This window comes from Corvus moneduloides, chromosome 15 (genome assembly GCF_009650955.1).
Source record: "Corvus moneduloides isolate bCorMon1 chromosome 15, bCorMon1.pri, whole genome shotgun sequence".
Taxonomy (NCBI): domain Eukaryota; kingdom Metazoa; phylum Chordata; class Aves; order Passeriformes; family Corvidae; genus Corvus; species Corvus moneduloides.
Genome location: NC_045490.1, coordinates 6,468,557 through 6,484,512, shown reverse-complemented (window position 1 = coordinate 6,484,512; position 15,956 = coordinate 6,468,557). Strand labels below are relative to the sequence as shown.

The window sequence follows — 15,956 nt, the reverse complement described above, 5'->3', positions numbered from 1 at the left end:
AGCCAGGCCAAACACAGCAGGTAGTTTAAGCCTTCAAGGTACACTATTAAATTAAGATGTCCTTACCTGTGTCCTTTTCGATGCGGAAGATGGACAGGCCAGTGCCTTCTCGGAGGAAATACTGAACCTCTCCATCTTTGCCCCTGTCGATGTCCTTTGCCGTGACCATCATCACCGACGTGCCCTTAGGGCTGTTCTCCTGCACCCAGCCTTTGAAGACAAAGGAGGCAAAGCGTGGTGGGTGCAAGTTCTCGTTGACATCAGTGACGTTCACTTCCAGGTGGCAGAGGGAAGAGCGAGAGAAGGGCTTCCCACCGTCACTGACCTGCACCGTTAGATTGTAAGAGTCCCTCTTCTCATAGTCCAGCTCCTTCTCCAAACGGAGCGCCCCAGTCAGCTTATCCACATGGAACATCATCTCCTCATTGTTAATGAGGCTGTACCTCACCTCCCCACCAGAGCCAGCGTCAGGGTCAAAAGCCTCCAGAAACAGCAGAATGGTCCCCACGGGCAGGTCTTCGGGGACCTTCACACTGTTGATGGCTGGGAGGCACTGTGGGGTGTTGTCGTTTACATCCTCCAGAGTCACAATGAGGTCTGCAACGGAGAACAGCTGGAAGCCTGTTTTGGGCTGGTCCCTAGCTTCTATTTTCAGCACATAGCAAGGCCACAGTTCTCTGTCTAGAGCACCTGTAACCGTCACTTCTCCAGTGACACTGTTAATGGCAAACTTGTCTGTGGGGGTTAGGAGAGAGTATTTTACTCTCCCATTGTCATCTGTATCAGCATCTTCTGCTTTCAGTTGAGCTATTGTTGTCCCTGCTGCTACATGTTCTGGTATTGCCACCCAATAGGCACCTTGAGGGAATTTAGGAGTATTATCATTGGTATCCAACACATTCACAGCCAATAGTTTCCAAGATGATTTTTGTGGTGTGCCAAGGTCGTACACAGTAATGTTAAGAATGTAGAAGCTGGTTTGTTCATGATCTAAAGGAGAAAGGACTTGAAGGAGACCCAATTCCAGGTCAATGGTAAAGCAGCTGTCATCATTTCCATCTGAGATCACATAGACCAATTTTCCATTAAAACCAGTGTCAGGATCAATAGCTGAAAGGTCAGCAATAGTTGAGTTGATCGGAACAGTCTCTATGATATCAATAGACCGTGAAAAGTTGTCATCAAACTTAGGAGCATTATGGTTTATAAGGTGCAAGTTCGGAGACATTTCATCATCCTGCCCATGCCCTTGAGACTGAGACTCGATGGAGTGTATGATGGTTTCTGTCAGTTGCTTCAAGACTCCTGTTTCCTCACACTGCATTTTGACGGGGAGACCTTGGCTGACCACAGTGATGTTTACAGATGTTGGCAAAGCGTAGTTCTCTCCATCTGTCGCAGTTATTTTCAAAGAGTAGAAAAGCGGCTGTTCAGAAGGAAGATCTCGCAGAGATATTCTAAGGGATATTACTCCAGAGATGGGATTCAGTTCAAAATGCTCTAACTCGTTGCCAGACTTGATTTCATATTTGATATGCTGCAGCTCATCACTGTCGATTGCAGAGACTGTGGCCACAGGGCTCCCAACTGGAAAGTCCCGTGGGATGGTGCCACTGCAGCTTGCCTTCTCAAACACAGGAGCGTTGTCATTGACATTGCTCAGCGTGAGGGAGACGTACACCTCTGTCTCGTGGCGGAAGGGTGAGCCCCAATCTGATGCCCACACTCGCAGGTGGTACCATCTCTGCATCAGCTCATAGTCCATCGACTTGGAGGTGGAAATGACACCAGAATAGGGGTCAATGACAAAGGGAACTGATTTCTGGTTGGCTATGCTGTAGGTGACAAAGCCATTGTCTCCTTTATCTTCATCTGTAGCCCTTACTGTTAAGACACTGGTACCAGGAGGAACATTTTCATCAAAAGCCCCATGGTACGAAGACTGAGTAAAACTTGGAGCGTGATTGTTGCAGTCAGTGATGTCAACGATAACAGTTGTGGATGTGTGACTGTTACTGGTTGTAACTTCAAGCTCAAAACTAGACTGCTCATGGAAGTCCATTGCTCTGACTGTAGTTATCAGTCCAGTGCGAGGATTGATCTTAAAGCTTGCGCTGTCAGAAGTAGGTCTCAAAATATATTTAAGATTTGGGAAAACTGGTGTGATCTTCACCATAACAACTTGGCTTCCAGCTGGGGAAAATTCACTGAACTGGACCCGGTACACGTCTTTCTCAAACCTGGCAGAAACATACTTGGAGGGAGGTATGTGGACAGCTCTGACAGGAGAGAAGAGTGGTGGCTTGCTCTTGTCCTTGGCTTGCATGCTGAGGTTGAAACCAAATGGGTAAAGTAACCAGTTTATCTCTTTGTTTGACACAATCACGAACTCAGTGCTCCCACAGTAGGATTTGATGGCTTTGAAATGTCTTCCCGGATCTCCATCCACAAACTCAACTGAATCAATCCCTGCTTCTGAGTCACCACTTTCTACAGAGAGAGTTGCATAGATAAAGTCTTCGTCTGAGTCAGGTGATGTCACCTTCACCGAGGAGATAGAGGGGGGTTTCCTGGCAGATGGCTCCACTTGGATTGTGAGACTGGCCAAGTTCCCAAAGCCATTCCCCTCCATGATCTTTCTCATTCTGTCCACAGCCAAAACCTGCAGGTTATGCCTGCCTCGATGGGTGCTGTTCAGCCTGCCTGTGACCATAACTGCCCCTGTGGTGGGGTGCACGGTGAATAGGTTGGACCTGGTGTTGAGGGCATAGTAGAACTCCGCATTCTGGCCAGCGTCAGCGTCAGTGGCACTGAGCATGCTGACCACTGTTTTTAGAGGAGTGTCTTCTCTGATGGACACTTTGTAGGAGGGGGGTGAAAAGAGAGGTTTCAAGTCATTTCTGTCCAGAATATGGATCAAGACTTTGGCCCAGGCTTCATAGGCAAAGGTGCTCTCTGTGGCCTTGATTATTAACATGTAACTGTCTTTGACCTCACGGTTTAAAAGTGCTGTGTTGCTGCTCCTGGTTCTTATTCTCAAGAAGCAGAAATCCCCAATCACGTGCTCCTCTGTTTTAAACAGACCAGTGTTGTCCCCAGACGCTATTCTGTACCTGATGTCCCACTCAGGGTCTTTCTTGTAGATACCCATTTTGACGTAGCTCTCCACGTAGGTCTTGGGGGCTGAATTCTCATAGATGGTGGCATTGTAGAAAAAGTGGGTGAAGTGCAGAGGGGAAGTGTTGCCCTTCTCACAGCTTGCCTTGTGGACCACACAATGCATCAGGAAAACAGCAACACTCAGCAAGTGCCTCCTGATGGAGATTTCCATGGTGTGGTGTCTCCTTGAGCCCTGCAGGTGTCAAAGGAAGAACACTGGTAATTCTCATTAAGGTCAGTGTGTTACAGAGGAAAGTCTGCATAGGCTCAGCCTCACCTCCCTGCTCTTTCTACCCTGACCTTTATTGATGCAGTTGTTAGCTCAGCTCTTCTTCCTTCCGTCTCAGCGTCCTCCCACATCCCTATGCCGGCTCAGATTTGTTCACTTTTTCTGCTTCAGTTTCTGCCCTTATGGAGGGCAAAATGTGCAATGTCATGCAAGATGCTCTGATCAGGCTGACTTGCTATTCTGTGAAAAATCTTGCTCTCCCTTCACTCTGCCTTCTCCCAAGTCAAACAGCATATCTAAACCCTCCACCCCCAATCCAAACTCCCTCTTGTTTTGTTTCTCCAGCCTCCCTTCTCCATCTTAACTTCTCTCTCCACACAAGTTTTTGCTAAGTATTTTTGAGAGTCAATATACAAACTGCTTTATGTGCCTCTCCGTGGCTTGTCTTCCCTTTTCTCTCCCTGTGCTACAGGATGTGTTGTCCTTCCCCAGCAGTGATGTCATGTCGTATAAATTCCTTCTGAATGTGCACCTCCACGGTGTGGCCTTTCCAACAGCTTTCACTCAGTTTCTAGTCAAGCCGTGTCTCAGTTACCTCAAAGTTCTTCTAATTCATAGGCCTGATCCTGTTGCCTCCTCTATGTTCACTGAAGGTTTCCAGCAAGACACTTTGCCCATGTCACCCTCAGCCCTTGAGTAATGTCTCTGGTTCCTGCCTTCTCATGGCAAAGCCCCAGGGTCAGGATTCCTGAGGAGGATCTGCCATCCATGACCACCCGCCATCAGCTTCCTTCTCTAACAACTCCCGAGCATCTGCGGCTCCACGGTTTATCTTTGTGCACAAGGTGTATCAAAAAGGAACTGGGGAGCACACATGTGATTAACAGGGATGTAACTTTATTAGGGAGCTTTGCAGAGCTTGTTAAAGGATCAAGGCCCATTCTTTTCAAAAGCTAAGTGCGTGCTGCTGTGTGTGCAGTTAGGGGTTGAAACCAGGGATAAGCTAAATATAGGTGCATATATTTCCCCTAGATATCCTAAGAGATCTTTATCTAGAACTGTTTCTTCCTGTTTTAAATTTAAATTATATATCAAGTACCTGCCAGTCATTTGGCACATTCCTAATTTAAACAGGGAAGACTTGTTTTTCCAGACACTTTTTCAAGACTCATCTCTTTAAGAGCCAGAACTAGTTCAATTTGTAACTCAAGTTGAATGTTAGGAACAAATTGTTAGAGCCCAACTAACAGTATGTGTCACATTCTCTCACTGAGGTATCTAATTACTGATAAATACAAAGCTGTAAGTTTCATATTTGCTTCAAATCCTTCTCCCCTTGCTAAATAAGATGCCAACCATCCAAAAATATCTCTGTGGTCTTTCCTTTTTGAAACAAATGGTTTGAAGCTGAAGCCAAACTACCAGAAGTTGAAGAGAAATCAACAAAATTCAGGTGTGACAAAATTCAGACTCATTTTTTCATGCCATCATTCCACTTCTAGGAAACACAACATAGTCCCAAATGCGCTGAAAATTAAAGAAAATCTTGGAGGGCAGGGATGGGTGACCCAGAAAGGCATGTGGCTCATTCTGAGAAGTTGAAAACCATGTTCTTAAAAGCTCTGCTTGTTGCTTGTTGCTTAACAGTGCTTCAGAGCTGTGCAGCATGCAGGGACTTGCCTAGAGCTACTCCCTTCCAACTTTTTCAACTGCTGAACTTGGAGAGAAGACGTTCGCAGGCTGCGCGCGCGTGTCTGCGAGCACTGGGAGCGGGGTAATCCACACAATCCAGAGCGGAGTAAGGCAGCAGAACAAGCCCGCAACAAAACCAGAGCTGTTCCACGAACAGCAGACTTAATGAAGCCGATCGCTTTGTATCTGGGCTAATTGACTTTTTAATTGAATTGTACTGAAACGGCAATGTGAACTCATCTCGCGTAAGACATCAGAGAACCCACAAAGCAGAGACGTTATGAACTCCACAACCACAAGAAAAGCAGGAGCCAGAGCACATGCCTTCCTGGGCACCAGCAATTCAAAATGGGAGGATAACCTTGAGCAAGGAGTGGGTTTTCTGGCATTTAACAAGATGCAAGCTTTCGTCTGAATCTCTCCTGGAATGTACTTAACCTCACTCTTCCCTGTGTATTTCCTGACATCTAAGAAGGGCTTCACTTACATTGCTGTTTTTTTCCTCTGTATTAGCAGGGTTTTACTCCTCTGTCCAGATAATTATTTTGCAAAACCTGTTGTGACCTCAATATTTCTTAGAGCTGTGCTCTCCATTACAAGCTGGACTGAAAGCAATCAATGGCTTCAGCTATTATTATGAGGGATGGAGAGTGACTGTGCATCTGGGGCATGAGGCAGAAGCCTCATTTCCTCTGGAAATTATCTGAAACTTTGAAAAACACCATCAAAACTTAGGGAGAATTGTCTAGGAGGCATCACCATCAACTTTTCAAGTCTAAAAGTTTCTCTTTGTGTCAGGAGCATGCTCAAAGCTTGAACAGTATCACAGAGAGTCTCTGTTGCGTTCCCTGACAGCAACTTCCCACCCTGGGCCTGGAAACAATCACCTACAACCTGCAGCCTGGAGTCTCTCCTTTAGTAGGCTGCACTGGGAAGCAATCATGCTCTAAGGTCTTGTTTCTCTTTCCCCAGCATGGTTTTAGTGCAATTTGAAGTGTAACAGATCTTCCAGGAGATGACTGTCCTGTCCCTGCTCTGCCTCCTGCTTCTGGAATTATTTATGCCCCACTCACAATGCACAACTACCCAGAAGTGGGACTGGGACATTATCAAAGGCTGTGGTGAAACTTAACAGAAAAACAGGGGACAGTGCTCTGAACAAGAGGGGTAATCTGGGTAACTGCTCCCTTGGCTCAGCTCCAGGGAAAATCCTGTTGGGACTGGCCCTGGAAGGTGACAGCAATGAACCAGCAGAAATGAGGTGCATTTCTATGACTTTTGTTCTGTGGGTTGAAAGCTGTGCATAGCATGAAACCAGCAAAAAAATCAATTTATGGGCCCTTAGTCCCAAATGTAGATGGCTACCAAGGAGGGGCAGCACTGCCAAGCTCAGGGGTCTTTGCCATGGAATTCAAGGATCTCCAAGTTGAAATTGGGTGAAGCAAAGAGATTTTTCATGCAGATGAAGAGAACCATTCTTCCTGCTTTTCTGAGCTGTGCTACCCCATGTTCTTGTGCTGACAGTAATGAGTGCGTGATCCATGGGACCTGTGGCAAGGGCCATGCCCACTTCAGGGCTGCCAGATCAGCTGCAAGCATCTAACACTTGAACACCCTCACCTACCTCTGAAATGCCATTCCATGGGATCATTTATTTCTACTCCTCAGAGTGCTCCACTTCTCCCTTTCATGGCCTTCTGGAGCTGGTTGCACATGGGGAGGTAGAAGTGCTGGAGGAAGCCCATGGGTGGGATGGAGTGTGGAAGGTAGGGCACGCTCCCGACTGAGGGAAATACCAGGGCATCATTATGTAGTGATTCAGCCTCCTTTCCTAATCACCAGGCAAGGATCAGAGAGCCTCGGGGGGCTTCGCCCTCAGCCCTGTAGATGCAAACTCCCCGCAAAGCGAGTAAACAGTCGGTGTATCTCTAATCAGAGCCTGAGCGCGCGTCTAAATTTAACATCCAAATTGTGAACCTCTGTCAAAGACATGCCCAAATCTGTTGGCTTAAAAGGAGGGAACAAACACAGTGCTGAGATTCAAAGTGTGTGTGTGTGGAGGCCACGGAGATGGGCGATTTAGAGGGATTGGGGCTATTCTGGCCAGCTGGGGTGAGTGGCTGGGGCATGGCCAGGGGGTCCTCTGGGGGCCCTCCCAGGGGTCTCCTGCACCATGTGGGCTGCTATGTTTGTTGGCTGTATCATGGAAAAGTGCTGCAGCCTGCCAGGAAGCAGGTGTGGCCCCAGCCCCTCCTTTTGATTCCCTTCAAGAGGAGCATTTAAAAGCAATAAAAACCCAAAACACAAAACAAAGCAAGAGCTGAGTGCACCCAGAGCAGCATTCCCGTCATGAGCTGTGGTGGAGGTTTGGCCCAAGGTTTTGAGATCAGAAGATTAAAGAAAAATCATCATTTTCATTGGAAAATAAGGACAACTGTTCCCCTATTACTCTTTTGCCAGCATGTACACCAAGTTCTCTTCCTCTCTTGCTCTGTTCCCTCACCTCCCTCCATTTTCTCTGTTTTTTCTTCACTACAAGAAACAGCCTCTTCCCCAGGATAGGAACAAGCCAAATCACCTCCAAACACATCAGCATCTTTGTCAGAGGCTGCAAGAAGAGTGAGTTCAGGGAAAGACGGGAGATGAGATTGGCTGTTCAAGTAATCAGTTTAACAAAGAATTCAACTGTCATTGTGAAATAGAGACAGAAAGCAAAGGGAGTAAATCCCATAAAATGGTGGGTGCAAGGTTTTGGGAAAGGTAATAGGAGATGGGACACTGTCTTCTGCTGGCTTGGCAGAGCAGAAGGGGCTCAGCTACAGGTGGGGCAATATCCTTACAGCTGCCTGCCACATAGCATCAACTAGAAAGCAGTCCCTGGGCTTTCAGTGTTGCAAAGGCACAGAGTTAAATGGACGCGGTGTTGAGCCACGTGTGAGATGTTTTGCTTCCCAATGCTGAAATAGCCCCTGTACACCCTGCCAGGGGGATTATGCTGCTGGGTTAATGTTTGCCCTCTCCTCTGCCACAGTGATTTTAGTGGGAATTGGGTGCTTTTCCATTTGGGGAGTTCTCTGATGGTTGCTCACAGCCCCGTGGGGTTTGAATTCTCTGTGGAGATGGGTATTTTTCAAACTGTTTTTTCTTGGGCTTCGAAAAAGAACAAACAAAACCATCCCATCCTTGGAGATCCTGCTCCTGCATTTGGTTGTGCAGCCTCTGCTTGGTTCTGCAGCGAAGCAGAAGAAACACATCCTGGAGGTACTACACAAAGCCAGAAACTAATGAAAAAGCCCCTGAAGTTACGGTGTTTCCTTCTTCAATGTATCTCGGGGTTTTCCAGCGCCTGTGGATGGTTTCTTAGGGCTGATGTGTGCAGAACTGCTTGCACCAGCCTGCTTGGGGGCTGTGTTAGTGTGGGTGCAGCTTTCTGCTGGACTTGCAGATTCCATCCAGGCACGGCTGGGCTGTTCCTTCCCCATGTCGACTTTCCAATCCCTGAATGGCTTGGACAGAGTTTTGGAAATTGTTTCCAGGTTGCTGGACAGCCTGGAGCGAGGTGGCTGCTCAGGTAGAACCCGGTGCACGTGCCTTTTACAACCAAAGGCTGCCCTTGCTTGGAGAGTCCCCTGAAATCCTGTCATGGCAGTGAGTGGCAGCGCCAGACCTGCGCCATGACCCTGTCACGGTTCAGCTCTGCTCCTGGGGGTAAAGCAGCTGTGTACTGCTGGGGTGGGCTGTACCGAGGGCTCCTCAGCTGCAGAGCCACGGAAAGCCGTGGGATTAATGAGTCTCATGCTGGCATGCAGAGCAGTGACTCTTTCCCTGGCCTGCCCAGCATGGCAGGGGGTCACACAAATGTCCCTGAGCAGAGCAGGCACAGTCCTAAAGCACTACAGAGATGTTCCTTCCATCATCCCCCAGCCAAACCAGGCAGGTGCTTTAACCCTGGGGGGTTTGGGTACCCCAGGGAGCTTGGATAGGCAGCCTCTATGCGGGGTTGGTGGAAGAGAGACTCCCTTGAAGGAGTTTGAGGGAAGCCTGTGAGACATTGAGTTCTGTGGGGCAGTCTGGGACCAGGCTGGGAGATATGGCAGAGACAGCCTTTTTTCTGTGTATTGCTGCAGGGTTTGGTAAAAATGCTCCATTCTGAGGCAGCCCTGCCTTCCCCAGGCCTGGTCTGCCATGGCCAGGGGACCTGCCAGGGGTCCTGCCAACAACCACCCTTCAGGGCTGACAGTGGGAACAGGGTGGGATGCTGTCCCTTGAGTGGTGCAAGACAAGGATGAGTTGAGCAGGAGAGGAGAGGGCAGGATGGCCTTCCACATGGGAAGGGTATCTGGGAAGCATTTAGTTACTCTGATGTCCAACTCCTCCTTCCCTTCATTACAGCTGGATGCTTTTGCCACCTCTGTCACTGCCAGATTTCACAGGCTGCATGCTCAGACCCAGACTGGCTCTAAAGGCACCTTGCTCCATGACATCTTACTGTGGCTTCCTCCAGCCAGCCACTCACCCCCTTCCCCCTTGGACATCTCACCCATTCCCCCATCCTCGGGGCTTCGGCTGTGCCCTGATGCAGCTCCTACTGCCCTGGAGCAAGCAGGTGCTGTGTGTCTTTGCCTCCAAGCCATCCTCTGTCCAAGAGCATCAGTGTACACGAAGGCAAAGGTTTTCTCTTGCTGTCTTTCCACCTGTAATGTGCATTTCTGTCCACTGCTCTGTGAGAAATCCAGGGAGAGCTGGATTTTGTACGGCTGCCAACACCCAGGCCTGGCTCAGATTTGTCACCTAGCTGAGGTGTCATTGCTGTAAGCTCACCTGTTAGGCACAGGAGAACTAGAACAGGCTTGAACTCTCCATAGAGTTGTGAGGGTCAATGATCTCTCTCTGTCTCGGCACTGCAACATCATTCTAGGGCAAGAATTAATCAAACAGCTCCAGAGCCCTCAGTAGGGTCTGGGGGGTGAGGGAACCTTGCAGTGCCAACTGCTGGCTCCTATCCCAGGCAAAGTGTGACATCAGGGAGGTGGACTTGCTTGTGCCAAGAGGGAAGCATTCTTATGCATTATTCCTAATGTCTTTTCTCTGCTCTCCCCAGTTATGGGAGCCAGGGGATAAATCCTGCTTATGATCCAAAAGCTGCCACTGCACAGATAACCAGGGAAATGTTGAGGGGTGGACAAGGACAGCAGCTATGACAGCCAGAAGACAGGAAGGAGACAGCACATCCCACTGGTGGCTCTCATGCAAATGGGGTACCTGGCACAAGAAACAGCCCTGGGGGCTGGAGAAGGGGCAGTGTTGGTAGGAAAGGGTCTTGGTGGGAGCTGCTCACCAGGCAGGGTGTGAGGGGCCGTGGGGTTGGGCCCCACACTGCAGCAGCCCAAACATGTTGGCACAAGAGCCAGGTGGAGCGTGCCAGGATCTCACATGAGTGTGCCCCAACTCTGCTGCTGCTGGGACTGTGCAGCACTCACCCTGTGATTCAGCTGCCATGAGGCTTTTTAGCACCAAGGACCACATACCTCAGTCACTGCAAACTAGCTGTGAGAGCCCACAAGGAATCTTCTCTCATTGCTTTCTCCTGCCAAAACTCATACTGAGCCTTTTTTCCTCATGCATGGGATGCAAGTTATCTTACATTGATAACCATTCCCCTGTCTGCAGACTGCTGAGGGAAGCTGGTGTGTGGGACCATACTGTCAATCCTGCTACCTTTCAGATCCACTGGCCAGCTTCAACCAAATTTAACCAGATAGGTAAAGACTTGAAAGGAGTTTGCACAAGCTTGTGAAAAGTAGCAGGAGAGAGGAGAGAAATCCAAATTAGGACTCCCAGCTGGAAGAAAAAGCTCTAATGTGAGCCCAACCCAATTATTAGACATCAGAGAATCCACACAAGAGGGAGCGCCGCAGGCAACCAAGCTTCATGAATTCTGCTGCTCACAAAACAGCTGTTTACTTAGGTGCTGCAGAGCTGGGAGAGCTGAGGTCCCAGAACACAACTTCCATCTGACCCACCAGAGCTGTAAATCCAAACAGGGATCAGTTCACCCCGGCCTGGTGAGAGCAGCAGCTCTTCCCAGTCTTGAAGGGGCTCTGACCCTGTGAGTCCTCATGCTCACCTTAACTCCACCTGGTGTTGGTCATGAGGCCACTGCCCTCATCCCCTGAGTGCTGGTAGTCCTCCAGTGCCCTTTCTGTGATTCCCTGTGAGGAGCATACATGTTATCCTAAAATCGCTAAAATTCTTTGGGAAGGAGCCCAAGAGCACCTTGGCACGAAGAGCTGCGTGAGGGACCTTGTGCCCGGCTGGATGCAGGTGAGGAGCCCCAGCGCTCAGCAGGACAGGCTTCTGTCTGCCCTGCAGCACAGCCCTGCCCACCGTGCTCCTCCCTCACCTTTTCCCTCCTGCCCGGCAATTCTCATTCACCCGCAGACCTGTCCCTGCACTCATCTGACGATCTTCTCCTTCCCCTGCCCAGCACCCTGCTGGTCTTTCCCTTCTGCTGCCCGAAGGTGAGCACGGAGAGCAGCTTTCTGCTCTGCCTGCAGCCTCTCTCACTCCACTGCCATCTGTCTGCCTTGTGCTGCTCCTTCCCGTCCCTTTCCTGTGTTTGGAGGCAGCGTAAGGACACAGAGGACAGAAAATGAACGAGACAATCAGGGCATGACCCTCCCTCGTAAAAGGATGGCTGGCCAGGACGCCAGTAGCTGCGCCACAAAAATTCCCTGCAGCAGACATTTATTCAATGCAAAGGGATACCTGCAAACTGATAGAAAACCTTCAGCTCCCAGACCTAACCACAGCCACCCACCTGCTGTGCTGTGTCCACAGCGCTGCACAAGCTGCTGCAAGGCCAGCCTGTGCCCTGGGGAGCTCAGGGTTTCCCCGGAGAAAAGATTAACCCCCGGGACAGACGCGTTTGCCCAGGCTGGTCTCATTGCCACAGTGTGTCCTTGTCAGCTCTCATTATGCTCCCAGCACTGCTCACTCCCTCCTGCTCCGGACTCTGCTGGAAGCAGACTTCTAAAATCTCCTGCCATTGCAGCACCTCTGTGGAGCCAGCAGTGGCACAGGGACACTGCTTGGAGCACCTGTGACAACCAGGCTGGGCACAGAGTGTCCCTGTCAACCTGAGCCATATGGAGTATCTATTCATGGCATAACCAGCACCTCCCAGCCTGCCTGAGTCACAGCATCTATCCAATGTACAGCCACTCAAAAATAGTCACACAATGTAAGAGCATCAAAATAGCCCTGCTTGGCTACCTCTCTATTCTCTGCCCCAAAATGGGCAGTTTTGATTACTTAGTGGAGGAGCATAAGAAAGAAGGCTCAGGTAACCTGCTCTTTCTCCCACTTTTCAGCATTAGTGCATGTACATGGCTGATCTTGGGCTGTTGCATTTAAAAACCTTCACTGGAGCCATCCATCCCAAACGGATCAAAACCTTGCTTGAAGCCAAATAGAACTTTTGGTATCAGCAATATCCTGTGGCAATTTATTCCACAAGTTAATTATGCTCTCTGTATAGAAAAAGAAACTATTTCCTTTGGTTTGTTTCAATCCTGTTGCTTGTCCATTTCTGAGCTACAAACCTTCCTAACAGCCTGCCCCTCCCTGGAGCTCCTACTTCCAAGAATTAGGAAAGAAAGTTTCTTTGCTCATAAACCAGTACCTGCCTCATTACCAAGGAAAAAGTGTGGTTAGAGGAAAAATTGCTTGCTCAGCAAATCAGCTTGTTAGTAGACAATGCAGCATCCATGCTGCCAACCCAGTTTGAAAAATTTAAAAGGGCTCAGGGGTATTTAATACTCTTATGTTTGTCCATGGTACAGGAGGAAGCCCACTGCTAACTGCTCGAGGTGCAGCTGCACTTGCATGCTCCACACGTGGCAAGAAACAAAGCGAGGTGCACGGAGCAGGGAATGCCATTGCTGTAGCATGGAGGTAGCTGGAACAATCCTGTAGGACTTGCCTTGGAGCAATTGGCAGGAGAGCAGGATGCAAAATGCATTAGTTCCTAACAGATGTCTGATTCCAGGTGTTGTGCCTCCTTTGAACTCTCCCTTCGTACATGAATGATGCTTGTTTGTTTGCAGGATTGGGAGATGCACTGGCTTGAGAACATTAGGGTTTGAAATGCATCCATGGTGTGAGCTGTAGCTACGGGAAAGGCTCGGGAGAAGAGCAGGTCCTGCTGCGCTCTCTCCTCCACAGGCAGGGCAGTTGGGCTCATTTTGGGAATGTTACAGAGCATGCCGGAGCACAATAGGCAGATGGGGAGAAGCAGAGACAGAACCCCCCGGCTGGGTTAGAGACCTCTCCCCTGCCCAGACCCGCAGGAACCCCAACCCCGTACCAGACACGAGGATGTCCCCGAACCATTCCCGGTAAGGTGAAGTGCGCTGCATTTTAGGAGATGATAAAGGTACACAATACCAAGCCCGGAGAGTTTGCTGTCTCGAATACCGAGACAGCCCAGCCTTCCTCAGGAGCCCAATACAGACTGTTTGCTTTCCGTCCCGAAGCTCCGATAACCTCCCAGGTCTCTCTAGCCGCCAGCCTAGAGAGCCACGGCAGTTCCCTACACATCCCCTGCCTGCTCTTTGGCCCTCTGAGTGCCGGAATAGGGGGCACAGAGCATTCCATGTCCTCCTGCCGGGATCCAGGGCACCCTGGGCGAAGCAGGAGCCAGTTGGCCACAGCCCTACCTGCCCAGCAGAGCCTGCCCAGCTCATACCACCACACAGCCTGAATTTCCACACATGCTGGAAACTCTCAGCCCTCCGCAGCCACAAACGCAAAGGAGCAACAGCTTTTTTTAAGGGTTTTCTCTGAAGCAACCCCAGTCGCGTGACCGCTGATCTTTGCCCCTCTGGAGTGCTGTGCTCCACCGAGTCCGCCTTCAGTTCCCCGGGAGGCTGATTAGCTGATAACTGCAGTTTGGAAGGGCGCCGTTGGCTCCAAGTGCCCAGGCCTCCCTCCCTGTATTTCCACCTCTTTTATCAGTGCTGCACATGTACATAGGAAATAGTTCCTGCACGCCCTGAAGTGGGACTGGGCTTGCTGTGGGATTTCATCTTGTCACAAGGCACCTGACAGTGAACAAAGGTGCAGAGATACAAACGGTGGCTCTGGCTTCAGCTCCCTGGCTCTGCTGCCCATCGTGGAGGGGGACAAGGGCAGGTGAGGAGCTCTTACCTGAGTGTACAGGGAAGCTGGGCTGGGAAACACCAGCGCTGTGACTGCACTCGGGGATCCCCAAGGCACAGCCCAGTTCGAGGTGACAGTGGAAGTGGCTTAACAGGGCATGTGGGGACAGAGTTTGGAGTGGTTCCACCTCAGCCCGGTTAGTGGGGTTGTACATGGCCAATAGCTGAGCCTACAGCCAGACGCCATCACTGCTCCTGCCCCAGCTCATCCACTTACTCCAGCACAAGCTCACTCCCTGCAGAAATCCTGCCCCATTCAGACACCTGGAGTGCTTCTCTGCTCAGTCCCTCCACACCTGCCTTGCTCTGCAGCGTCGCTTTCGCCTTTGATACCTGGAGCCCACCTGCTTGCACTGGCTGCAGCCTGCTGAAGCTTCCCAGCTAAGAGCAGATGCAAACACGAATGAAGCTTTTCCTGCCTCCTTCCATATGCCCCATGCTAAGGCTGCCAGAAGGGAGGAAGGGACGAAGAGCTCTGCATCCCAAACCTCTCTCTGTAGGAGGAAGCTGCTTCCAGCGAAATTTATTCACGTGCAAAAGCAGTTTCACGAGTAAATCTCTGCATCCTCCATGCCTTCCTCCATCCATGCTGCACAGACTGCTCCCTGAGTCATTTCAGCTCCCCACACCGGCTAGCAGCGTGCCTTACCTGTTGCAACAGGAGAGAGACCTCTCCTGAAGTTTACTGCCTCTCTGCTCCCTCCGCTGAAAATCCTCTCCCGCAGCAGCACTTCGCTGGCTGCCGGGGGTCCATGGTGCTTGCAGATCAGAGGAGAGGGCTCCGAGAAATTCCTGCAAGAAGGGGTTTTGCCGGCTAAAACTCCGGCGGCACCGGTCGGGAGCAGCGAAGGAGAAAGTTGCGAGGGGTGGAACTGGCTCGCAGGAGCGCCAGCCCTTCCGTGATGGGCTGGAGGAGGAGGAGGAGGAGAGGCATCGCCCGCTCCCTCGCTGCAGAAGTGAAGTTGTGTGTGTGTGTATGTGTGCGTGTGTCAGAGCTGGGCAAGGACCCAAGCCTTAGAGCCAAATAATTGCAGCGCTTTTTACTGTTAGATTAACTAGCATTGCCATGAAATCCAGGACCTCAACTGCACGGGGGGGGGGGGGGGGTTGGGGTGGTGGGCTGGTGGAATATGTCAGGTAAATCCCTCCAACACACCTGAAAAACTCAAAGATTGTTTTTAACTATCTGCCAGGTGGGTGTTGTAAGGAGGAATGGGGAGAAGGGGGTGGGGGAAACCTGAATCTGCCCTCAGAGCAGCTGCATGCGAGAGGCACTTTGAAGGTGGTTGTTGTTGTTTGGGTTGGGGGAGCCCCCAGAAACCTCGGCTGCCGCCAAGAAGCCCCAGGGTGCTCCATGCTGCACAGGCAGCAGGGAGAGGATGAAAAGGTGGTCCTGTCCTGAAAAGGCAGGAGGCAGAGGGAAGAGAAGGGAGGCAGCAAGGAGAGATGGCAGTGTGGGGAGACCGGACACCGTGCAGGAGCTTTGGGGGATTTTTGTTGTACAAATAGAGCATCCTGACTGTGGGGGAGTTGTTCAGGGCTGGACCAAGGTGAAGGGACATGGACCCTTCTTCAGTCCTCTTTGTCCCAGTCTGCTTCTGCCTCCTCCTCTCCTTTCCACCCCAAACCCCAGTAAATGCTAACATTCCCCCTTT

General features: G+C 50.5%; 1 protein-coding gene across 1 annotated transcript in view; it reads right to left on the bottom strand.

Annotated features, from left to right (window-relative positions):
* FAT2 (FAT atypical cadherin 2) overlaps positions 1-15,276 on the bottom strand; it is a 56,581-nt gene extending 41,305 nt beyond the window's left edge. Inside the window, exons 1-2 of the mRNA XM_032124591.1 lie at positions 14,951-15,276; positions 67-3,352 (exon numbers count right to left, since the gene is read on the bottom strand). Coding sequence (XP_031980482.1) covers positions 67-3,331 — 3,265 coding nt within the window. The 5' untranslated portion in view covers positions 3,332-3,352; positions 14,951-15,276. The remainder of the gene's footprint in view (positions 1-66; positions 3,353-14,950) is intronic.
* Between the last annotated feature and the right edge of the window lie 680 nt (positions 15,277-15,956).